General features: G+C 53.5%; 1 protein-coding gene across 1 annotated transcript; it reads right to left on the bottom strand.

Annotated features, from left to right (window-relative positions):
- Positions 1 to 662: 662 nt before the first annotated feature.
- Positions 663 to 5,744, bottom strand: NAGS (N-acetylglutamate synthase). Its single transcript, XM_059726252.1, has 7 exons — positions 5,502 to 5,744; positions 4,074 to 4,348; positions 3,779 to 3,983; positions 3,376 to 3,556; positions 2,395 to 2,566; positions 1,519 to 1,701; positions 663 to 816 (listed from the first exon to the last, which is right to left on the bottom strand). Exons 1-7 carry the CDS (start codon positions 5,742 to 5,744, stop codon positions 663 to 665), a joined length of 1,413 nt encoding a protein of 470 aa, XP_059582235.1.
- Between the last annotated feature and the right edge of the window lie 18,992 nt (positions 5,745 to 24,736).

Raw genomic sequence — 24,736 nt, forward strand, 5'->3', positions numbered from 1 at the left:
TGGCTTCTTTTGAAAATGCTGCTCTTGGTCTGTGATGTTTATAGCTGGGCCTTCCCAAGAGCTTAAAAGAGGAGGGGGGAAGGCTCCAGGGACAGTTCAGTGCCTATCCTCCTATGAATTCTCTGGCTGGTGTCTGAAGCTCAGCGTTTCAGAGCAGCTTTTCATACTAGTAAGAACAAGGCAAGGAGACAGGGCTGACCATCCAAGCCTTAGAAGCAGCAGAACAGTGAGACATCTTGGAAAGGAAGCCAAAATGCTGTGGAAAGCTTTTCTACTTGATCAATTCTTCTGCACACTGCATAGAGAGCTCCACACAGACTGAACAGCTTTCTTGGAGATGCACATGTAGGGGGGACAAAGACTAGCTCTTCTATAGGATTTGAGATGAGGATATCACTGCACATGATCATTAATGAAGCCTCACAGTCCCTTCTGAGGCAGGTCTGGTTTTGAGTGTGGGGAACCAGGCACAGAGCTGGGGAGCGGCATGGCTGAGGTCACTGGGAGGGTTAGCGTGGACTGGTTTGGGGTCTCCTTGTTGATCATCCCTTTGGGAAGCTACAGGAAGCTGCCCTGAGCTCTGTGCCTAGCTCCCCAATATGGGCTCTGTTCCTTCTCCACCTCCTTTGGTTTGCAAAGAGTTGCCCCCTGTCTAGCTCCACTCAGGCTGGTGTGCTGTGCTGGAGTTTGCAGAAGGAGTCTGGGATGGCTTGTGCGTGGCTCACCAGCTCATAGGAGTCCCGGAGATCAGACAGCCCAAACCAGAAGAAGATCCACTGGCAGTGGGAGAAGCTCCCATCACTGTGCTTGAAATACCTGGTGGGGACAGAGTGAATGCTTGCTCCCAAAGCTCTACGGTTCCCTAGAGCAGCAAGTGCAGCCTTTTTTTTTCGAGATAGGGGAAGGTCAGAGTGGGCCCCAGTATATTGCACTAGGCACTTACAGCATCCAAGCTAGGCATGGGCATTGATTAACCTGGCAGCACGCTTGTCACTAGCAGGATAGCAGAAGGGGCTGTAGGCCAGGGGCAAAGGTAATCTGTAGAGGGGTAGGAACCTGGGGGAGTGGGAGGGAGGAGCCAGGTGCAAATACATGAGTATAGCACAGGTTTGGTATAACTGGAGGTGGGGTGGGGTCAGTCCTGCGATGCACAGGCAGAGCAGAGCAGTGTAGACCATCGGGGGAGGACCAAGGGGCATTGGTAGAGCTGTGTACTGGAAGCCTCAGAAGGAAGGGCTGGTGGCTTTGTGTTGGGAGTGACATCATAGGAAGTCCAAGAGAGGGATGGGGCCTTCAAGACAGGACTGAGGGACACAAGCAAAGGTGGGTGCTGGGCTACCCAGAGCTGGAAAAAAGAGGGTTGTGGGGGTAGTGGGTCCCAAGCCAGGTCCAGGGCATGTAAAATCAGAGCCTAAGGCACCATTGTAGCTCTGCTGTCATCCCTAAGAAGCAGCATACCCTGCAGAGACCCTTCTGTGGGTGCCAGGACTGGGCTGAGGTCCCCAATGCTCCACTTACCAGGGGTTAATAGGGTTGGTGATACGAGATCTCCAGAAGAGGACATGGAGGTCCTGCCGGATGCACTCCCACAGTGCTTGCCCACAGCCCTGGCCCTTCTTGCTAGCGCTGACCACAAACTTGTCCAGGTAGGGCGTGCTGCCCAGCACTGACTCCTCCGTGACAATGGCAGCTGCATTGTAACTGCAGGGTGAGGGCTGGCTAAGTCAGATGGGGCCATGGCATTCCCAGCCCACCCTAAGACAGGGGCAGGGGTAGGGGTAGCAGCAAGCATGTGCCTTTTCCCTTTCCTGGTCTGCAAAGAGGCTGTTGATCACTCCCTTCACCCCACCCCTTGCCAGCTCTGCCCTGCTATGGACCTGCTAGCCAGTGGTGCTGTGGGGGGTGTGTAAGTGCTGCAGGAACTCACACTTTAGTCTGGGAAATTCTTGCTATCGACCAAGTGTCCAAGTGGCCCAAGGGTTTGGATCTGGCTGGATGGGCAGAGCCAGGCCAGCTGTGATGCCTGGATCTTGCCCCTTGCTACAAGTGCATCTCTCAGCCCTGGCTCCGTTCTCTCAGTGCTGCCTGGAGGCCCTTGCTGAGACTGAGGCCCCACATGCAAGGTGATGTACTTAGAGGGTGAGGCACCCCTTGCCCTAATGACTGTAAGTGGATTCAGGAAGCAAAGAGCAGGCAGGGAATGCCCTAAGTTCCCTAGGACCACGGGGTGGGGTGGGGATCCCTGTGTCTATCTGTCTGCTAGGGCCTTTCAGCACCACAGGAGCTGCCCTCACTTGTCCCCAGAAGTGGCTGAATTGAGACCTCTCCTGTCCTGTCTGAATATCCTGTAGCCGCACCCTCCCACCCAGCAGGGAGGCAAAGGCTGGCCCTTACCCCTCAGAGAAGTAGATGGAACGCAGCCTGGGCTGCAGGGAGGCCAGGTAGTCCCCTCGCAGTGTCCTCCCAAAAGCTGTGTTGATCAAGGTGACGAGGCGATCCTGGTCCACCTCGTCCAAACTCTTGGCCCGGAGTATACGCTCAGTGCTCTGGAACAGGGTTCCCGCACCTGGTGCAGGGACATAGGCACTAGGAAGGGGAGGGGCCTCCTGGGCCATGGACTGTGGACCGCTGCATTGACAGGCAAACTTCTACCCAAGAGTTCCCCAAAATTGCCATGTCAAGTCCTCCCCTGCAGCTACCAGGCACAGAATCTGAAACACCAGGAACACTGGTACAAGCAGGGAGAGAGGGCACCACCAATGCCCTGCTTGCAGCGATGGGGAAGGCACTGGGGAGTGCGTGCTTGGAAGATCCCAGGAGGAATGCTCTGCTCTGCATTACAGAGAAAGGCAGAAGCTCCCAGTCTGTGCCAAACCCCTGCTCACCCCAGATGTGGCAAAGAGCAGGAGAGCAAGGCACTACAGCACAGAACCTCAGGGCTGCTTGTACCAGCAGGAGCATCAGCACCCCCAGTCAAAACTCCCAGCCTAAGCTATGGCCAATGACCCAGGGCCTCAGAGGGGGATGGCCTGGCCCCAGAACGCAGGAGTTTGTGAGGGGAAAAAATCCCCATCCTGACCCCAATTTGCAAAGACCTGAGGCCTGGGATTGCCACACTCCTACCATGCTACAGAGTTACTGTTATTGCAGAGCTGGGGCAGGAGAGAGGAGGCAAGACCAAGCCTTTGGTTGGCATGGCAGCATTTGGGTTCCCACTACATTTCCCAGCTCTGGCTGGGCACCTGGGGTTAATTCCACAACAGTCTCAGCTCCCCCAGTCCAGAGCTTCCCACCCCACCCCATGCCCAGAGGCAGCTCTAAATCCCAGGGTTCAGGCTGTGCTGCCATGCCATGGCCCCTGGGGGATGCTCTCACCTTTGTAGCTGAAGAGCTCGGCAAGCAATGTGTGGGCGGAGGTGATGACCGCAGAGGACTCTGGAGGCAGGTGGCTGAGCAGCTGGGCTATCAGCTGGATCTGCTGCTGCTGCTTGTGGCCCAGGCCCTTGAGGCCATTCACCAGGCCCAGATCAGCAGGGAGGTTCACCTTGCCCAGCACCTGCAAGGCCAAGGGGAAGGCGCAGAGGGTTAGTGAGGGAGATGGGCAGCATCTCCATGTGCTGGGCCCTTTTTGGGTTCCTCCCAGCCCTCCCCATGCTGGCTGCCTCCAGGAATGCCAAAAGTGGACCCAGACCTCTGGGATGCCACATACTGTGCACCTTGTCCAGCAGCCTTGGAGAGGGCTTAGGGACCAGCCTGCTCCATGCCAGCCCTGACACACCTTTTGGCTGGAGTCCCTGAGGCCCCCTGATGTGTTGAGGAAGATGATCTTGCTGGGCATCAGTGCTTCAGTGATGGCGGTGGTGACCTTGGCAGAGTCAAGGCGCAGGGCCCGCCGGTCATGTGTCTCCCCAATGGGGCACACCAGGGGAATGTGCCCGCCCTCCAGGCACCACCGAAGCAGGCCGGTGTCCACTATGATCTCACTGTGACAGCAGAGAGGTGTTAGGAGTTGAAGCCACCAAGTGGCTGCTGGGACATGGCTGTGGGAGGCCTGCTGGGGTCCGTGGGCTGACCTGGAGTGGGGGCCTGGCTGCTCCACTCCTAGCAGGGAGCCTGCCCCAAAGAAGGGCATGGCCATAGCATTGTTCTGGTGCAGGGAGTCCATCAGGGCCCGGCAGTTCTGGGCCAGAAGAGCCTTGGTCTCCGGGAAGGTGAGGGTGTCGCTGAGGGAGCTGTGAGATGGCAGGCCCAACACCACCAGTGGTGTCATGCCCATGCGCTGCAGAAAGGCCAGCCCGAAGGCCAAGCTGCTCACAGCTCCCGCGCAGCATGAGACTGCCTCGTCCACCTGGAAGGAGGAGAGAGTGAGGCGGCTGTGCATCAGCCCAGGGCATGGGGTGGTGTTTGGGGCATGGATCTGGCTGAGGGGCAGCCCACACTTGGTGCTGGCCAGTGCAGCACTGGCATGCCAGGTGCTGGCTCAAGCTGAGCATTTGGGAGCCACTCAGAGCTGTTGGGAGGTGCTGGGGCTCCAGCACTTAGAAGGAATGAGAAATCTCCCTCCACCACCCCCCAGGAAGACTGCTTTCTTGCCTCCCACTGTGCTGTTGCCCTACTCCCTCACCCATCTCTCCCCCCTTACCACCGCTGGTCCCCATCACTGCAGCCTCTGCCCCCACAACCCCAATCCCTCTCCTGCTGTTCCCATTGCTCCCTCCCTACATCTCTCCCCCTTCTAGTACCCTGCACCCTTATCCTTTCTCAGCTGGGACTAAACTCTGTTCCCTCCTTAGTGTGGGGCACTGTACACCCCTCTGCAAATTTCCTGGGGGCGGAGAAGGCATGGGTCTTCACCACCTCCACCCTCCTTCAGCCCCTGGTGCCCTTTGTCCCAGCCAAGCATCCTTATCTGGGCCCTTATCTTGACCCTGCTGGTGACACTGGTCCTTATTGGCTCCCAGGTGATTCCCCAGAATGTTCCCGAATGATGTCATTACACTCGTGGGGTGATGACATCATTTCCTACCCCCCAGGGCCAAGGACTGCTGCTTCCCCCACAGCTGAGGAGGAAAGGACAGGAGACCCCAGAGTGGGGCAAGGGAATGAATAAGCATTGAGGCTCCTAGCTCTTCTTGTGCCAGTTTTTGTCCTGCTGCACCCCCCACCCCTGGGATCAGTCCAGCTCCAGCGCTCTGAGAAGGGGGCGGGAGAGGGGGTCCCATTTCTTGCTGTTCTGGATCAAGCTGTGAGCTTCTGTCCCTGCTTCCTGCAGCCCCCCCCTCATGTCTGCTCCCTGAAGCCCCCCCCCAGCATCCCCCTTTGCCCCTGCATCTTGACCCTTTCAGAGTCAACCTTGGCACTGTCCCACACTCCCTGTCTGCTCCTAGCAGCACCACTCCCTTGCGTCTCCTTCGCATCCTCACCTGCTCCCCACAGGGCCACCCCTAGCTCCTACCTCTTTCTGTCTACTCCCTGCGGGGCTGCCCCCATGTCCTGCTTACCTCGATGACAGCAAAGGGCTGGCCGGCAGTGTGTTTCCAGGCCTGGAACTGGGCCAGCCAGTGCTGCACCTCTCTCGGGCTGGCCCCACACACTCTGAGAAAGGCTTGGATGTCCTTGCGCACCAGGGAGCTGCTTGCCAGGAGCGGCAGGGATGTTGTGCTGCCTCCTGTGGCCTTTGCCCTGCGTGACTTTAGGTGCCGGCTCACAAGCTGGCCTGAGCCCCCCTGCTGCCTCATGGCCATGCGCCATCCTTGTGCCTCAGGCAGGGGCTGTGGGCTCTGCCCACCCAGCTCCTGGAGCACCGGGGTTGCCCATGGATGGGCAAGGCGGCCAGCCGAGGCAGCCACAGAGCCCGTCCTGACCGAACCCATTGAAGCCCCACGCTCTTGGCTTCCTTCCGTATGCGCTGGCTCCGTGATGGTCTTCAAGGAGGCTCCTGCCCTCTCGTTGCTCTGTGTATGTGGCCTGCCTGCCTGATGTCCCTGCAGGAGTGATGTTGCATCTGAGCCTGTGCTGTTTGTTGAGCCCATGGGGTCAGGGCTGGGGCAGGACCCAGCCACCTCTCCCTGCCACTGATGGTCCAAACAGCCATCACGAGGGGCCTCGCCCCGCAGATAACTCCCCTCATTGCAACAAAGCTTTGGTGCTGTTATCTGTACGGAGGTCTTTCCTGGAACGGTCTGGGCTGAGCAAACAGGCTCTTGAGCAAGCCCCGCAAATGCTGTGGAAGCCAGGGATGACCCCACTCTCCCAGCCCCACCTGCCTTGACGGGGGATGGGGAATCAGATGGGGGCACCCCTCCCACTGCAGATCCTGGGCTGGGTGGCACCGGTCTGTCCTCCTGCCTACTGGTTATGCTGGCTCCTGCTGGGCTGGTCTCAGCATGTCTCTCATTGTCTCTGCCTGAGCCACCATTCTACTACTGGGTGCCTTACTGGAGAGTGATAGCTTAATTTTTAGGGGTGCCAGTGCCCACTGGATGTGGGGAGAGCAAGGGATGTTTTGGGGGGCAACAGTGCTTCTTGGAAATCAGGCCCTTGCTATCTCAAATTGAGGCCGCCTCCCCCCCCCCCAAATCAGTGACTACTTGAGCAAATGAAGACCCTGCTGACCACCCTGCCCTAGGTGCCAGAGTCAGCATGCAGAGCTGGGAGTGGAGCCCAGCTCAGGTGTCCTGGTTCCCAAATCTTTACACTGCTCTGATTGGGAAAGAGACCAGGCCTGTGAGGGGCAGTAAAGGAAGTAGCTGTGCTTGGAAACAGGTCCGGAGGCAGGCAGAGGAGGGGAATGAGGACCAGCCATGGGGCTGAGAGACTGTGGTGAATGTGGCTGCCTGGACTAAGTGAATTCTCCTGTCCTTGGGATAGTCAGTCCAGTGAGGCGATCCCACTGGTCCTCACTGGCTTGGAAATCCAGGTGTGCCCTGTTTTTTGGTCTATAGCAGAAGCAAGCCACAGATCATTCCCAGTCCCATGACCTGGAGTTTGAGAGCCGTAGGGCTATGCTAGAAGCCCTTTGGAGAATACAGTCCCTGGAATGCTTTCTTTTTTGTGTCCTTTAAGAATAGCTCACAGTTATTGAGGAGGTGCACTGAGGCAAAATGGTTGAGAACCACTGATTTTAAAAGGACTTAATTTTTCAATAATTTTGCAGTTGCATATTTAAAGGAATTCTACCTGCTTCCTTCTCAGGAGACAGGAGAAATCCTAAGTCAGCAGGCCCAGCTGATGACTACATCCGAGAACTACATCCGAGAGTGCTAAACAAACTAGCTGAAGTCATCTCAGGACTGCTGGCGAACCTCTTTGAGAATCTGTCGCTCTCTGGAAAGGTCCCAGAAGACTGGAAGAGGGCCAATGTTGTGCCCATCTTCAAGAAGGGGAGGACAGAGGGTCCAGGGTACTACAGGTCAATCAGCCTGACCTCAATCCCAGGAAAAATTCTTGAAAAATTTCTCAAGGAGTCCATATGCAATAAGCTAGTAGAAGGCAAAATTCAGAACAACAGCCAGCATGGTTTTGTTGTGGGTAGGTGATGTCTGACTAACCTCATCTCCTTCTCTGACCAGGTTACTCACCACCTGGAAAAGGGAGATGAGGTCAACGTCATTTACTTGGACTTTAGGAAGGCCTTTGACTTGGTGTCCCTTGAGGCTCTCCAGGTTAAACTAGGGGGCTATGGACTCAACAGTTCAACAGTCAGATGGGTGGGAAACTGGCTACGGGGTCGGACCCAGGGAATACTAATAGACGGATCTGTGTGGACCTGGTGGAAGGTAGCCAGTGGGGTCCCCCAGGGTTCGTTACTTGGCCAGAGCTTTTCAACATCTTGATCAATGATCTGGATGTGGGAGAGAAAAGTTCACCGATGACATTGAGCTGTGGGGAAGTGCGGCCATGCATCAGGGTAGGTTGATGATCCAGGCAGACCTAGACAGATTAGTTAGACGGGTGGACCAGAACCAGGTGCTGCACTGAGACGTGTAAAATGCTCCATCTGAGGAGGAAAAATCTGGAACAGACTTCCAGGCTCAGTGGTACTATGCTAGCTAGCATCACATCTGAAGGGGACCTGGGGGTCAAAATTAACCATAGAAGGAACATGAGCCACCAGTTTGATGCTACAGTTAGCAGCCCCTCTCTGCTCTGTCAGCAGGGGTTGCTCTCACCTCTGTTTCTGCCTCCTTGCTCAGGTCAGCTCTTGTGGGGAGTGGATGATTTCAGTGTGAGCCAGTGCTTAGCTTCAGAGAGAAGACTTCAGGGGGACTTGGTAGCAGCTTACAAATATATCAGGGGTGAGTGTCAGGGGCTAGATGAACAACTATTCACCAAAGCATGTGGTACATCAAACAATATGCTGGTATGGAGCTAGCTTTTTTCCCTAGGGGGCACGTCCCGCTAGCTGGGACCTGCCTGTCACTGTGCTCCAGGCACTCTATATGCTATGCCACTTGTCTCATACGTCTTCCCTCATGCCTGAGGGGCTTTGCAATGACCTGCCCAGTTCCACCCTTCCCAGTTCCTTCTCATTCAGTGCTTTCAAAATGTGCTGATTCCTTGCAGCGGGAAGCAAACCTTTGCCCTCCTCACCTTCGAGGTGGTCCCTCCTGGGTACCTACCCATGGTGCAAGCCTAGGTGCAGAGAGAGTATGCCATGCCCTGCCTTTGCTGTGCTGACTGAACAGGGCTTTACCCCTCCAAGGTGCTCAGGTCCACACTTTGCACCTGGACCTGAGTGTGGAAAGCCCCAAACTCCTTCCATAAACCAAACTGCAATGGGCTGTGGGTGCTTGTTTCTATATAGCCAACCAGGCAGATATTGCCAGCAGGTGGCATCAGAACACCAAACCCACCCGAGAAGACACTTGCCTGTAGATCAGCCTTGGTCAGTGGAGAGAGCCAGGATTTGGGGCCTTTCCCAGGGAACTTGAATACCAAGCAAGGGAGAAATGCAGCATGCAGAATAAATAGCTGCCATGGGATAGGGGGATAAAGATATGAGGGTACAACATACTATGGGTCTGAGGGAGACAGACCCTTGCGCAGCTTTGCTGGAAGCATTCCCAGGGGGAATGTGATCCATGTGCATCAGCCTGATGGGGCCAGTGTTGTCTAGTCCCCACTGGCAGGGCCGTGGTGGGGAGGGTGGAAGCTTGCCCTGCCCCAGGGCAACCAGAGCTCTTGGTGGATGGCTATTCCTTTTTTCTTTTTGAATTGCAGTAATGCTAACAGGCTGCAGCTGAGCTCAGGCCCTGCTGTGCTGGGTATTGTGCAGACACTTCTCATCCAGTAGCTGGCAATTGTTGGCAGCAGAGCAGACCCCATCAGCCAGTGTAGAGAAGAGGTAAGATGTGAAGGTTCATGGGGAAGGAAGGGACCTGTAGCTGGCCTGGGCCCTGAGCTCTCTCCCCTCTTCTATCCCAGTCTGGAGCCTAGCCACAGTCCCAGGAACAGAGTGTAGGTCTCGGAGCCGCAACTGAGTGGGGTAGCCACTGCGTGACACCAACTCCTGCATGAATGGATGTGGGAACCCCAGGCAGATCCGGGATCTGCTCCAGTGACCAGGGCTTTATCCTTGCACAGGGTTGTGCCCCACAGTGGCCTGGCATTACTAGGGCTTGATCCACTGAGGGGCTGAGCTCCTTTGTGAGGTGCCAGCACCCTTCACCATTGCTGATGGCAGTGGCAGTTGTGGACATACAACACTGGGCAGGATGAACGTTTTCCCGTGTCACAGCTTGGAGTGAGACTCCTCCTGACATACCCTAGGGCAGAGGATCTGGGCTCGAGCTGGGTCACCCAGCTGTGGGGTTGTGCATGTGCAGGTGGAACAAGAGCCCTTCCCTTCTGGGTGTTTAACTAATGCCCTGGGGACCCTGGCGCTCTTCCCTGGTGTGGGGCTCTTGTTGTCCCGTGACACCTGGCTACTAATGGTGTGGGGTTAGGTGTTCTGGCTGCAGGTCTGTGCTCCTGGCACTAGGGGACACCACTAGCACAGCATCTGTAGCCTGCTGCGTGCTGCGGGCCAAGCAACAGGGCTAGTAGGTGTGGGCTGAGGTGTACTGGTCTGCCTCCAGGACCTTAGTGGGGTTATATCTCTAGTGGCTGGAAAAGGGACTTTTTGCTCCCCCTTCCCTCAGCCTGCCAGCCCCGACCTGTGATTTTTAGACCTACAGCTGTAAAGGGAACAGTCTAGCAATGAATGGAGGCACGTTGGGGTCCTGGTGGGGGATGTTGGACATTGTCACACAGGAGAACTGGGGTGAATTCTAGGCTCCGACACCTGGGGGTGGCCTGATGGGGGTGCTGTGCCCAGCTCGGCTTCAGCCCCTGCCTGGTTCTCCTTGCTGAGGCTGAGATGACCCTTCCACCTACTGGTGTCCCATAGACTTGGCCTCAAGGTCAGCCCTGCTGTAGCTGTGTTCCTGCAATGGGACGGGGGGCTGGGTTCAGGTCTCTGCTGGGCCTGGTGGCTAAACTCAGTCCTTCAGCCCCTTACTCAGCTTCTTGCTTTTGAATGGCTAGACCCACATAAGCCCTGGGTTTGTGTCTGGGTCCGTGATCTGGTATTAACCCTTCTGTTCCTGGTCACACTTGCTTTCCCACCAGTGGAAAATTAAGAGGTCTTGTTTTCCTAGTGTAGGTAAACCTACCTACACAGAACAGCTCCCTGTGAAATAGAAGTTACATTGCCAGGAGGACGGAGGTGAAGCTGGGGGGCACAGTGAAGGAAACAGAGGGTGTGGAGGGCTCCCTCTTGCTATGGAGATCACTAAATGCCTTTGTCTGATTCTCTCAAGGGGTTGTAAGCTCACATTGGTGCAGTTTGAGCAGACAGACATGGTGAGTTTACCTGCATTCATGGACGGATCTAGAAATTTGAAAGGGGGGTGCAGATGGTGTGGTGCATCATCACATATAACACAACACATATTTTTCTCCAGGTAAGAAGAAACTAGAAGCTTTACTCATATGCTAGCAGTCTAGGCAATGTTATTCAGTGAAGGACTGAAGCAAAAACAAATATCTTTATTGGAATGTACATTAATTTGTGATACCATGCATTCTGTATTGAAAATAGAACAAACTAGGCAAAAATAATTAAAAGATGCTGTTTATTTAGTCCTATAGTCATTAAAATGCCATGCACTTGTCTTTTTGATACATGAAACACAATCAAGGCTTCTTGAGCATCTTGACAGTGCATCCAACACATCACTGAATGTTATTTCCACACCTGAGTTAATGTTTTTAACTAGAGTTAACAACAGTCTGCAGGGCTGTGAAATAGGAGTTACATTACCAGGAGGAGAACAGTTAGCTTGATTAGTGGCACAGTAATACCATTCAGAAGGAGAGAGGGTCATTAGCACCTGTGGTATGAAGAGTTTAGAAGGAATCAGGTAGATTACAATAAGGCAATGTAGTCAAGTGACTCCCTTGCTGCTGTCTGAATAGAAATACCGCTGCCCTTCCCAGGTGCTTGATTTTTAAAGTCTGGGTGGACCAGGGTACAGCTTTTCCATTGTACCCCCCAATCCAACCCTGCCTGCATTAGTACTGTTCCCTGTCAGCCAGGTGTCCAGGCCAGCCCATACATTTAAGAGAGGTTGAGACCTCCACATCAACAATCTCCCTTATTTATTGGGCGTTCTGTCACTTTTCCATCCTGTGCTGAGCAAGCCAAGTAGGGTCAGCCTATCCTATCACTACCTGAAGCCTCCCTCATTCTTCCCAGTTGCCCTGATTAGCTCCAGCAGATCCAGCCCACTCTCAAAGAGGCCCATCTTCCTTCTCTGATTTATCTGGTCTGGGTCTGCTCAGCAAAGCTGACACCTCTCAAGGCAGTGCCTTGCTCTGACACTCAAGTTGCTTGAAGGAATCATATCTTCACACTGAAGTAGTCAGAGGGAGCTGAAAATGAGCATGGTGGTTTAGCCAGGGCTGCCACTCTCCCCTGGAAATTGAAGCAGTCGTCATCATCTCACCATGCTCTAGTGAAATACTGGTGCACACTGAGAAACTTCGCAGCCTGGGCAAGTGGAGAAGGGATGAGACAAGAACTCATCAGGCCAATATGTTGCCCTTCTCTGAGGGTCATCATATCTTTGGGCCTGGATTCCCCCCAGAGCCGACAGCCTCTCAGCCCAGCTGGCACATGGAGTCCCTCTACATTGTGGATTGCTCTGTTTGCTCCCAGACAACCTCTGCAATAAACAATGTGTCCATCTCCAGTCAGCATGAGCAGGAGTGACAAAGGCTACGCCTGTTTGTGGCCCATAGAGCTGTGCAGAACTGCAGAACTGAGGCACAAAGTGGAGTGACTCGACCAAGGTCTTGCAGGATGTCAGTGGCAGAGGCAGATATTGAGCTCAAATCTTGAACCCCAGATAAGGTACTGGGCCAGGACTTGGAGGGAAGGGTGTCTGAATCTTTCTTTTGCTACAGACTCCGTGTGTGACACTGGTCAAGTTGTTTCACTCCCCTCCCTGCCATGTCTCTGTTCTTTATTTGCACTAGATGATACCAAGGACATACCCATACCCAGTTCTCCTTTGGGGGCAGCCAGCACCTTGACCTCTGCCAGAGAGCTGATGCCAACTCCTTTTGTAACCAAGTCCCAGCTAGCCAGCCTGGGGAGGGGTGTGTGCTCTTGTTGTGAAGAAGTCTAATGGCATACTGGGTTGCATTATCCTCCTCTATTTGGCATTAGTGAGGCCACACCTGGAGTACTGTCTCCAGTTTTGGGTCCCCACTACAGAAAGGATGTGGATAAATTGCACAGAATCCAGTGGGAGGGGAGGGGGCAACACAAGATGGCTAAGGGGCTGGGGCACATGACTTCTGAGGACAGGCTGAGGAAACTGGGCTTATTTAGTCTGGAGACGAGAAGACTGAGGGGTGATTTAATAGTAGCCTTCAGCTACCTGAAGGGTGGTGCCAAAAAGGTTGGAATTAGACAGTTCTCAGTGGTGGCAGGTGGCAGAACAAGGAGCAATGGTCTCAAGTTGAAGCAAGGGAAGCTGAGGTTAGATATTAGGAAAAACTCTCTTACTAGGAGGGTAGTAAAGCACTGGAACAGGCAACCCAGAGGGGTTGTAGAATCTCCATCCTTGGAGGTTTTTTAGTTCTGGCTTGACAAAATCTTGGATGGGATGATGCAGTTGGGGATGGTCCTGCTTTGAGCAGGGGGTTGGACTGAGTGACCTTTTAAACCTAATTTTCTATGATTCTATAGGGGCACAGGGTCCATCATGTGTGTCTCAGTCCACAGCTCTGGAGGAAACTCAGAGCTGAGGGGCAGTGCTCACACACAGTGAATATGTGACCCTGCCAACCATGCAGCAGCAGCTTGTAATACTCCAAGCACCATTCCCTGCCATCCACTGAGCTGTGTCCAGGGATTGCTGGGAATTGACTCTCATAGATGTTAGGGTCAGAAGGGACCTCAATAGATCATCGAGTCCGACCCCCTGCATAGGCAGGAAAGAGTGCTGGATTTAGATGACCCCAGCTAGATACTCATCTAACCTCCTCTTGAAGACCCCCAGGGTAGGGGAGAGCACCACCTCCCTTGGGAGCCCGTTCCAGACCTTGGCCACTCGAACTGTGAAGAAGTTCTTCCTAATGTCTAATCTAAATCTGCTCTCTGTTAGCTTGTGGCCATTATTTCTTGTAACCCGCAGGGGCACCTTGGTGAGTAAAACCTCATCAATTCCTTTCTGTGCCCCCGTGATGAACTTATAGGCAGCCACAAGGTCGCCTCTCAACCTTCTCTTGTGGAGGCTGAAGAGGTCCAGGTGCCCCAGTCTCTCCTCATAGGGCTTGGCCCGCAAGCCCTTAACCATACAAGTGGCCCTTCTCTGGACCCTCTCCAGGTTATCCACATCCCTCTTGAAGTGTGGCGCCCAAAACTGCACGCACTACTCCAACTGCGGTCTGACCAGCGCCCGATAGAGGGGAAGTATCACCTCCTTGGTTCTGTTCGTCATGCATGTGCTGATGCATGATAAAGTGCTATTAGCTTTTCTGATGACTTCGTCAAACTGACGACTCATGTTCATCTTGGAGTCCACTAGGACTCCAAGATCCCTTTCCGCTTCTGTGCCACCAAGCAGGTCATTTCCTAGGCAGTAGGTATGCTGGACATTTTTCCTCCCTAGGTGCAGCACTTTGCATTTCTCCTTGTTGAACTGCATTCTGTTGTTTTGTGACCACTTGTCCAACCTGTCCAGGTCTGCCTGTAGTTGTTCCCTGCCCTCCGGCGTGTCCACTTCTCCCCACAGTTTTGTGTCATCCGCAAACTTGGACAGAGTACATTTCACTCCGTTGTCCAAGTTGCTGATGAAGACATTGAAGAGTATCGGTCCAAGGACTGAGCCCTGCAGGACCCCACTGCCCACACCCTTCCAAGTCGGTACCGACCCATCCACTACGACTCTCTGGGTGCGACCCTCTAGCCAATTCGCCACCCACCGGACTGTGTAGTCATCCAAGTCACAGCCTCTTAAATTGTTCACCAGTATGGGGTGGGATACCATATTGAAGGCCTTCCTGAAGTCTAAGTAAATGACGTCAACCCCTACTCCTGCGTCCAGGCGTTTCGTAACCTGGTCATAAAGAGAGACTAGATTAGTCAGGCGTGATCTACCTGCTACAAATCCATGCTGGTTTCCCCTCAGCATAATTTGTCCTGCCGGGCTCTCTCAAATGTGAGCCTTGATAATGTTTTCAAAGACTTTGCCAAGGATGGAGGTGGGGGATTTGTTCCTGGGGATTTGTTCTCATTTCTCTCCAGAGGCCCACAGTTCCCCACATATGTGCACACCAGCAGCCCCCTCCCAGCCCTCCACCTCTGGCATTGGGACCGTGAGGTTTGCAGCACTCGCTGATTCTCTGCCCTGGGTGGGCAACACAGTCTGGCTGACTGCCTGTGGGCAGGCTGAGCTCCATGGTGATGGACTGGCTGTGGATGGATGGGATGAGAGAGGCAGGAAGAGGGGAGCAGCAGGGCAGGGAGGGGAAGTGCCTTTGGTGCACAGCAAGGAAAAGCTCTGAATCAGATACCTGGGTGCTGAGCAGGAAGTAGCACAGCCATTTCTCTTGGCTTCTCTCCAGTACCAGCTTGCCCTAGTCTTGGTGGGGATGCCCAGTCCTGTTTGACACCAGGGAGGACATGGAGGGGCAGGCCTGGAGCAGATCCCATAGCTGGCTCCACTCTTCTTGACCCCACTTTGCTGCTGGCCCTCTTGCTGAGTGAGACGTGCAGCCAGGGCTGTCCTGGAGGAAGCGAGCACACAGGCCTGTGCGTGGGACTGTTCCCATCCTTGGTGTTGGGCGTCCTGCTTCCCTGCCTTCGCTATGTCTCATTACCGGCAGCCTAGCAGCACCTGCGGCCCTGCTGCTCTTCACAAGAAATTGCAAAGCCTGAGAAGGCCTCCCTTGTTTCCCTCTCATTGTCCTCACAAGTGCGATGGACTCTGGTGATCTAAGCAAGGCTGTTTCTGGGGCGACCAGCCATCCTCCTCCAATGCACCTGGCATTGGGGCTGCAATTGGATTTGAAGTGGCTACAAGTGGCCCAGAGTGTCTTGCCGTTTCCAGATCCTGTGGGGAGTAGGAGTCCATCCAGCCCCTTTAAATCTGCTGGGAGCCCTCTGGGTAGTTTGATCGGGAAAGCAGTGGGATAAACAGCCTGACCCCAGTCAAGCCAATGGGGGAACTGAAGCAGATTGAAGTGGTCTGTCTTTGCCAAGGCAGCCCTGCATTTCAGTGACAGCCCTGCCAGGTCTTCTGAACTCCAGCTGAGTGTCCTGTTTGCTGACCCATGTGGGCAGGAAACATCTCATGAGGGAGGGTCCCCGCCACCCCAGCCCAGAGCACTCCCTCCTGATTGCTCTTGTGGAGTATCTGGGGAGGATTTGCTCAATGGTAGAGATGCAGCAAATCCTGCCGTGGAGCAGAGCAGCCCTTGGTTCTGAGGCACAGGCATTCATGGGCTGGGGCTTGGCAGGCTGTGCCCAGGCACCCTGAGACATTCTCCTGCTGTCTAGATCAGCCTCTGGGCTAGATTTCCACAGGGTGCCTCTGTGCTAGACTGGGTACAGCCTGAGAGAAAGCACATGCTGGTTGGTGGCCAGGTGAATAGTGCAGCTGTAAGAGGGGCTGGAGACAGAGAGGGAAGTGGGTCCTGTGGGCAGCCAGCCCCAGAGCAGTGATAAAGAACAGATGTCCCGTTCACAAGCAGAGGCCTGAGGTTCTTCTGTGGCTTTTTATGCCGGAGCACTGAGCAGGAGGGTGAGGCTCACACCCGGTTCCCAAACCTCCATGGGAGCCCAAGCACCTCCCACTGCCTGCTAGTGCCTCTGCTTCCTATCATCAAGGGGCAGTGCCTGGGGCTGCTCAGTGGACTGAGGGGGGGATAGGCATACCATTGGCTTCATGGCTGTGGCAGAGGAGAAGACAGGTGTGACCCACACCCCACACAAAGAGGGAGCTCAGCTGCTTCAGGCTGGGTGCATCTACACATTCATTAATGTGTACTAATAGTAATGTAAAAGTAAATGTAATAGGTACTATGCATTACATTTAGTACTTGCATAACCAAGTACTAAATCAATGAGCAGTAACTGGTGCTACTGTGCAGTAGCTTAATACTAGTGTGTAGTAGCATATTAGCATGGGTTTTGCCTGGCACGCTACTGCGCGGTGCTATTAGGCTACTGCGCAGTCAGTGTCTTGTGTAGATGCACCTGTGGTGTATCAATATCAGCCCCATGGCGTAGGAGTCACATGGATCAGATCCCAACCCCCCTCTTCCCTCCCATGGCTGGACTATGAGTGTTTGAGCTCAGCTCCTGTGGTTCTGTAGTAGCTTAGGAAATGAAACAAGCCTGCTGGGCTTGCAGAGGGCAGTGCCCAGGGGCCAGTGGTTTATCCTGCTGCTGTTCTGCCACCAACCCCATGCCCTAGAAGTAGCATCACAAGCACCCACCAAATTGCCTTTCCCTTCTTGGATCAGCTTGGCAGAGGGTCAGCCCCAAATGTCCTGACACTCCCCTAATCAGCTTCAAAGATCCGTGCTCCTGCTATAGCATCTGTCAAGCCAGCTGATGCTCACAAAGTGCTGGTACTTTGCAGCTGGTCTTGGGTCAACAAGTTATAGGTGATGCACCCTTGCATTTTGCATCATTCTCATCTCTTTTGGTGATGAATGCATGTAAGAGCACAGAGCAAACATCATTGACTGATTATTTTACTCCCTTAGCATCATGCCATGGCCATATAGCAAGCACTCTGGTTCTTTTTAAAGAAACTTCCCATTCAGCATTGATCTGCATCATCGTGCAGTGCTCCTCTAGCCAGCTAGGGCATGGACAGCTTGTACTGGGAGTCTTGTAACCTATTTGTTTATTTCTTATAAATGTCAAAACCCTTCCTTAAGTGTTATACTGGCAGGTGGAATACATCTCATGAGAAGTTGGAAATGGTTGACTCCTGATAAAAAACACTCACCCCTGGATTATTAGTTGCTATGACCAAACTGTTGGAGTGAAGAAGAACTAACTACGCTGTACTAAAGCTTCAGTTGACTCAAGCTGGGCTGGGCTCAGAGTGAACTACTAAGAGGCTGGATGGGGCAATGACAATCCACTTAGCATTGGTGGGGTTACTGGCAAGTACCTGTGCTTTGCTTTTCAGCAGCAGTGCCCTGGCCTAAGGGAGGAAGAAAAATCTAAAACCAGGTGCCCTCCTTCTCTGTAGGCCCCTATGGTGCCAGAGATACTGCAGGTGAGCATGGCATGAGTGCCCTGCCTATAGCATTGCTCCCTGTTCCCCAAAGTGCTCCAAATGGGAGAGGAGATTGTTGCCAGAGACTTCCAGCAAGAGGAAGAACACTAGAAGGCCTCCTCTTGAGGGAGTGCATGGATTGCAGGGAGCTAGGGATTTTGGAGAACAGGCAGGCAGGCAGGGCTATCCAGCAGATAGCAGCATCAGCTGGCAGCTCAGGAGACCTTGGTTCTAGTCCTGCCTGTGCCACTGGCCTTGGTGAGTCACCTAACCCCCTTAGTGCTGCAGTTTTCCTCTTTGTAAAAGGGGATAGCAACCTCCTTTGTGCAATGGGTTAAGTGAATGGACTGTAAGGTGGATAGAAAACTGGCTGGGTTGTAAAGGATAGTAATCAATGGCTCAATGCCTAGTTGGCAGCCAGTATCAAGTGGAGTGCCCCAGGGTTGGTCCTGTGGCGGGTTTTCTTCAAAATGTTCATCAATGACTTGGAAGATGGCATAGAGTGCATCCTCAACAAGTTTGCAGATGATACAAAGCTGGGGGGAAGCGGTAGATACACTGGAGGGTAGGGCTAAGATTAAAAGAGATCTCAACAAATTGGAGGATTGGGCCAAAAGAAATTTCATGAGGTTCAGTAAAAACAAATGCAAAGTCCTGCACTTAGGATGGGACACTTTCACGTGCCAGTGCAGGCTGGGGACTGACCAGCTAAGCAGCAGCTCTGCAGAAAAGTACCTGGGGGTTACAGTGGACAATAAACTGAATATGACCCAAAAGTGCGCCCTTGTTGCTAAGAAGGCTAACAGCATACTGCGCTGCATTAATAGCAGCGTTGCCAGCAAGGCGAGGGAAATGATTATTTTCCTGTTTGGAACTGTTGAGGCCACATCTGGAGTACTGGGTGTGTCTACATGTGCACTTGAATGTGCATTAGCCTATTTTAATGCGCATTAAAGCATCACAAAAAAGTGCTATTTAGTTACTGAGCATTAAAATAGGTGAATGCATCACTTAAAACCCATGGATGCCTGTACACAAGCGTGGAAGCTGCTCCAACACGCTGTAATTACAGTGCATTGAAGCAGACTCAGTTAATCCAGCCAGCTTCTGCATCTCATGTATCAGCTATACCTGTCCTTCACAATGGCAGTGGGGGTGCTTTAACTAAAGCTTGTTTGATGAGTTTTAGATAAAATGCCCCTGGTGCCATTTTTGAGTGTGGGGATGCTGATACATGAGATGCTCTAGGTGCTTGGAGCTGCTCTAATTAAAGCATGCCCCCCCAACTCCTGGAGCACATGTAAAAAACGCGGTTACAATAAAGGGTGCCTATACACGAGCGCAGAGACTGCTCCGATGTGCTGGAATTCCAGCGCTTTGGACAAGACTCAGTTAATCGACTAATCAAGTCTGGTGGAGCATGGCAATTATCATGCTCCAGCAGCCTCCTGCGTCTCATGTATCAGCATCCCCATACTTAAAAATAGTGGTGGGGATGCTTGAACTAAAGCTTATCGAATCAGCTTTAGCTCAAGTGGCCCTGTTGCCATTTTTAAGTGCGGGGACACTGATACATGAGATGTAGTGGCGCTTTAATTACAGTGGCTTTCGGAGCCACTCTAATTAAAGTGCCGTCCCACCCCCACCCTCAGAGCACATGTAAAAGTGCCCACAGGTACTAGATTTAATGTGCATTAACTAACGCACATTAATACGTGTATAGACTCTCCCATTGTGTCTAGTTTTGGGTCCCCTGCTACAGAAAGGATGCAGACAAATTGGAGAGAGTCCAGTGAAGGGCAATGAAAATGGTTTGGGGGCTGAGGCACATGACTTCTGAGGAGAGGCTGAGGGAGCTGGGCTTATTTAGTCTGCAGAAGAGAAGACTGAGGGGGGATTTAATAGTAGCCTTCAGCTACCTGAAGGGTGGTGCCAAAGAGGTTGGAATTAGACTGTTCTCAGTGGTGGCAGATGATATAACAAGGAGCAATGGTCTCAAGTTGCAGCAAGGGAAGTTGAGGTTAGATATTAGGAAACACTTTCTCACTAGGAGGGTAGTAAAACACTAGAACAGGTTACCCAGGAAGGTTGTGAATCTCCATCCTTGGAAGTTTTTAAGACCTGGCTTGACAAAGCCTTGGCTGGAATGATCCTGCTTTGAGCAGGGGGTTGGACTAGATGCCCTCCTGAGGTCCTTTCCAGCCCACATTTTCTATGAACACCCTAAAAGCCCTGATGAAATATAGGCTCGAGGTGCTGCTGCTGCTGCTATCTTATAAACTGCATGCAGCAAAGTTTGGGGTCAATACACAGATGACCCTGACTAGATTTATCTTTGAATAATGGGCTAGCATTTCACTGCTTGGGAAAAGCACTGTGGGGGGTTTTTAGCAGTTGTGGTTGTTCAGGAGCTCAGCATTAGGCTGTTTCTAGCAATGCAAGGAGGTGGGTGAGTTTCACAAACACCTTCCCCTGAAGCTCCCTGAGCCTTATCTACATGAGGTGATGCCTGGGGGGAGTTCAGCCAATGCCCCATACCCCACTGTGCACAGTCACACCCTGCATTTTGTTGCACTTGAGCCAAGCTGTGCCCCATTGCAGTATGCTGGGTATGTATCCCAGCCTGTTTTGCACCACTCCCTTTCCCTACAGGGGCCCAGAGGACTTGTGGGAAAGAAGGCCACATTCTCCCCCTCTCCTTTGCAGCATCTCAGACTTTTCCTGCCCTTTCTTCATTACAGCAGAGGCAGCCCTTCTGCCATTACTAGGCTGGACCTGGATGGTCTCCCATCCAAGGGCTAACTTGAGGCTGCTTTGCTTAGCTTACAAAGCTTTGGCTTGGTCCCAGGCTCATGCTCAGAAATGACACTACTCATACCTCAGCGCACGGGGCCCCTGATGCTCCCCCACCTGCCCCTATGCCCCAGGAAGCTGGGCTACATTCAAGGCCATTACAGCAGCGGGAACAAACAAACCCATGGCCTGCTGTCACATTAAGTGGAGTGTATCTCACTCCATCCTGCTGATAAGGAGCCTCTTCGCTCTGCCACCCATGAATGAGGAGCACTGAGTGCAGCTCTCGGAAGTGGTGGGTCATAAAGCTCTCAGGAGCAGCAGGGCCATGTTTGCACGGCAGCTAAACTTAGATCTCACCAAGGATGCGCTTGCAAAAGGCAGGGAGGGGTGGAGATGGGGTAGGTATGAATCCCCATCCTCTACCAGTGCATGTCTTTTCTGGGCTACTGGGGTGTTCTTGTACCCCAGTGACCCTTTACCCCTTGGTTCTGTTTGAGCAGAGTTCAGGTCTGCTCTTGGCACCCCTTGAATAGGGCCTTCTACACTGGTACAGCTTCACCCAGCTTGGGACCCAGGACCAGCCCTGGGAGTTATATGGCAGCTCCATTCTTTCCTGCTCCCCCATGGCACTCTCATGTTCTTCCCTGAGTGCATCAGAGTACACACCACTCACAGAACAGAACCTTAGCCTCATTATATAGATGAGTAAACCGAGGCACCGAGTAGGGCAGCGACTTACGTGAGGCACTCGCAGGCCCTATACTGTCCCTTATCTGATGGAGACGGACAAGGTTCAGCTTGCTTTACAATCCTCCCTGCAGGGCAGGGCCACAGGAGTTGAGGAGTCCTTGACTGCTGGCTAGAAGTGGGCTTCCAAGGGGTGTTCCTCACCTCAGGGAACAAGCAGACATATTTAGGCCTGAAATAAGGCTCTATGTGAACAGAGAGGAGCACTAACCCTTTGATCAAGGGGCGTGGGGGATTTTCCTTTGGTTGAGGTCTCCAAACCCTGGCAGCCTGCCTGCAGCTGAGCCCTGGGCTCAGTTCAGGGGGGCTTGGCAGAGCTCCCTGGCTGGTGAAAGGCAGGTGGTTAGACTTAGTAGGTCCCTTCTGGCCCTAAAGCCTCTGCCCCTTACTGCCAAGGAGTCTTTGCCCCCCAGGTTGTGGACTTAGCCAGAAGCTGCTAGCTGGAAGGAGCAGCCAGCACTGCACAGCATTGCAGAGGAAGCTTAAACACCACTAGCTGGCTTCCCAGGCACAGTTTGTGCAGCGGGAGGTAGAGATGGGACCTGTCTTTAAGCCCCAGGGTCAGAACCACTGCAGCCTTCTCAGTCTAGATCAGAACTGTCTGCTGGGCCTTCATCTGCACCAGGGGCTTAAGCAACATCACCTATGTACCTGGGTCTGCAGAGAGCCAGCCTAGTCTTTACAGTAGGTGTATTAGGTTGGAGAGTAGAGTGGTGGCCAGAGCATTAGCTTGTTAACACCATCACCTTCTGTCTCTGTTACTCTGTAGTGTACAGGAATAAGTCAGTACCCCTTTAAACAGTCTGTGAGCCCTTGAAGTGGCACTCACCATATTCTGTGTTTTAAAAGCAGCCTGAGCAGCAGTATGTCACTGGGCCCTGCATGTGTGTGAAGCAGCCCCAGTTATTCGGGTCCCAGCTGTGGCTTTTTGGCTCCCTGCTGACACAATGCCCTCGTATAGAAAACCCAGGCACAGCAGCAGTGGTAGGTCCTCCTGTCCTTCACCAGCACGGCATTACTTTGGGGATGCAGTGGCCAGGCTGGAGGAAGGCAGATGGCTCAAATCTTACAGGTGCTATTGAGTTGGTAGTGGCAGGGCCTGGCCCTGCTCTGGCAGTGTGGGGTCAGAGGCAGGGAAGGGTTGTTGGCCTGGGTGCCTGGGACAGCCTGGGGTGGTGGGGAGAGGACCGGATTGCTGCCCACTGCTCTCCAGCTGCTGTTGAAAGGATTTCCAGGCAGAGTAGAGTGTGGGAGGGTGGTGGGCTGGACCATGGAGCGATAGGAGGTGCCCCAGTCACAGCCTGGCCCAGAGAGCCGGGGACGGGGTGGGGGCTGGGGCTGAGGTACATTTCTTTATGTGGGGCAAAGACTTGGCAAGACCAGGGGAAGCAGAGCCTTCAAGGCCTACGACCTATGCACTGTTCACACAGATGGTGGCCACTGCCTCAGCTATGTCAGAAAGGAAAGAAAGCCTCCTGCTCCACCGTCTAGGCTGGACTGGGTTTGGCTCCTGGCTCTGCTACTAACCAGCTATGTAACCTCAGGCTAGTCCCTTTACTGCACTGGGCTTCAGCTTCCTTCATTACTTGGGCACCTAGTAGCAATGTGTGCCTTGGCTCCAGGTGGTTACAGCTAGGAGAATTCAGCAACAGCAGCTCTCACAAAGAGTGTTATCCACATGGCTCCAAAGCCCCTTTCATAGTAGTTAGGGGCTGGAAGGGACCGGTCATCTGGTCCAGCCCCACTACACTTGGGCAGGAAAAGCAGGTTTGAGAAGGGGGCACCTGGATTTGAACCAAATGCTCTACTGAGCCTATAGCACCTGGGATTCCCAGGCAGTCTCCCATCCAAGTATCCTAACCAGGTACAGCCCTGCTTAACCTCTGAGAGCACACACAGGGTCAGGTGTGCCCAGGGGGTTGTGGCTATAGAGCCTTTCTAGGGCCTGTACCAATAGTTCCTTAGAGATGGGGGAAATGGGGGCACAGAAAAGGCACCCAGTGCTTTGCATTACAGTGCATTGGAGAAAAGAATCCAGAACTCCAGCCACTAGAGCAAGAGCTTCCTTGCACTGATCTCTTGTCCTAGCACAGTCTAGTAATCGCATATGCATGGCAACAGGCAACTGTGGTGGATGGGCTACAGTCTGACCACAAAGCCACAACCCCTAGTGAGCATGAACAATGCTGCTAAGAGCAGAGTAGAATTGAGAGAGGGGGTTGGGGATAGGGGCAAGATGCCTGTAGGCCCCTTTAATTCCCATAAGCCTTCTCTGGGTCTGTGGAGAAGCTCCCCCCCTTCCTGGGATGCCCAGCAGTCTGTCTAGCTCTGAATTTGTGCAGCTTCTAGCAGCTGGAGTTAAACCAGTTCAGCTGGTTCAGCCACCATCACCCTGTGTGGATGCTCCTAAACTGGTTCAGAAAGGGTGTGGACTCCTTAGATCAGGGGTTTCCAACCTGTTTTAACAAGTGTATCCCTTCTGGGCACGTGGGGGTACATATCCCCAGGTCTGCACACGGGGCATGGGCGGGCTGGGGCTGAGGCTGCACTGGGCTATTCCAGGGGAGGGCAGGGGTGGGGAATGGGCTCGGGATGGGTGGTGGTGATACTCGGAGGGGAGCTATGGGAGGGGCTGCAGCACCCCAAAATTTGCTGTAGCACTCCTCAACCCCCCTCTCCCAGCCCAGCCCAGTCCAGCCCAGCCCAGCCCAACATCCCTGCTGGGTACAGTCCGGCACTGCCCCAGCCCCAGCCCACAGCAGCCCTAACCCGCCCCGCTCTGTGTGGAGGTCTGAGGGCACCCCCTCCATGCCCTCCTGCAGTGTGTGTAGACACAGGAGGCACTCTCCCCCGGCTCACTCCTGCGCCCCGCCCTGGCTGGGCAGCCCGTGCCCTTGCCCCACTCCCTCCCCCCACAACAAACTTACCCGCCGGACCTGGTTGCTCTCCACGTGGCCAGCTGCGCATGCACATGGAGTTCCACGTACCCCCTATGACCCTTACAAGTACCCCTAGGAGTACGTGTACCCCTGGTTGACAACCACTGCCTTAGATTAAACTTGAGATCGGTGGCTTTACACTGACTGGGACAGGTAAGGGGAACTGGAATGTCTGAGAGCCCATAAGAAGTGGGACAATGCATGGCCCAGAAGGACCTGGGCATGGCGTGACCTGGGCACGGACTGAATAGAAAAGGACACTTCTGTGGCTCCTTCACTGCAGGGTCAGGCAGGCTGTGTTGGATTGCTGGCTACAGTGCACAGAGCACTGGTGCCTGTTGCTTTCTGTGGGCTGTGCTGTGGTGGCTGGATTTTCCCAAGGGCTCTGGACAATGCATGCTGAGCAAACTTGTCCCAGTGGGAATTTCTGGGTATGGAAAATTTAGTCCCTTTTTAGGTGCC

This window comes from Alligator mississippiensis, chromosome 4, assembly GCF_030867095.1.
Source record: "Alligator mississippiensis isolate rAllMis1 chromosome 4, rAllMis1, whole genome shotgun sequence".
NCBI lineage: Eukaryota > Metazoa > Chordata > Crocodylia > Alligatoridae > Alligator > Alligator mississippiensis.

What these genes read in the sequence shown, in the direction of transcription:
- NAGS (XM_059726252.1), bottom strand. Translation starts at nt 5,744, where the DNA reads ATGGCCATGAGGCAGCAGGGGGGCTCAGGCCAGCTTGTGAGCCGGCAC. An exon ending in AGCCCTTTGCTGTCATCGAG is followed by an intron (nt 4,349 to 5,501) that starts GTAAGCAGGACA and finishes TCCTCCTTCCAG; the next exon opens with GTGGACGAGGCAGTCTCATG. An exon ending in CAGCCAGGCCCCCACTCCAG is followed by an intron (nt 3,984 to 4,073) that starts GTCAGCCCACGG and finishes CTGCTGTCACAG; the next exon opens with TGAGATCATAGTGGACACCG.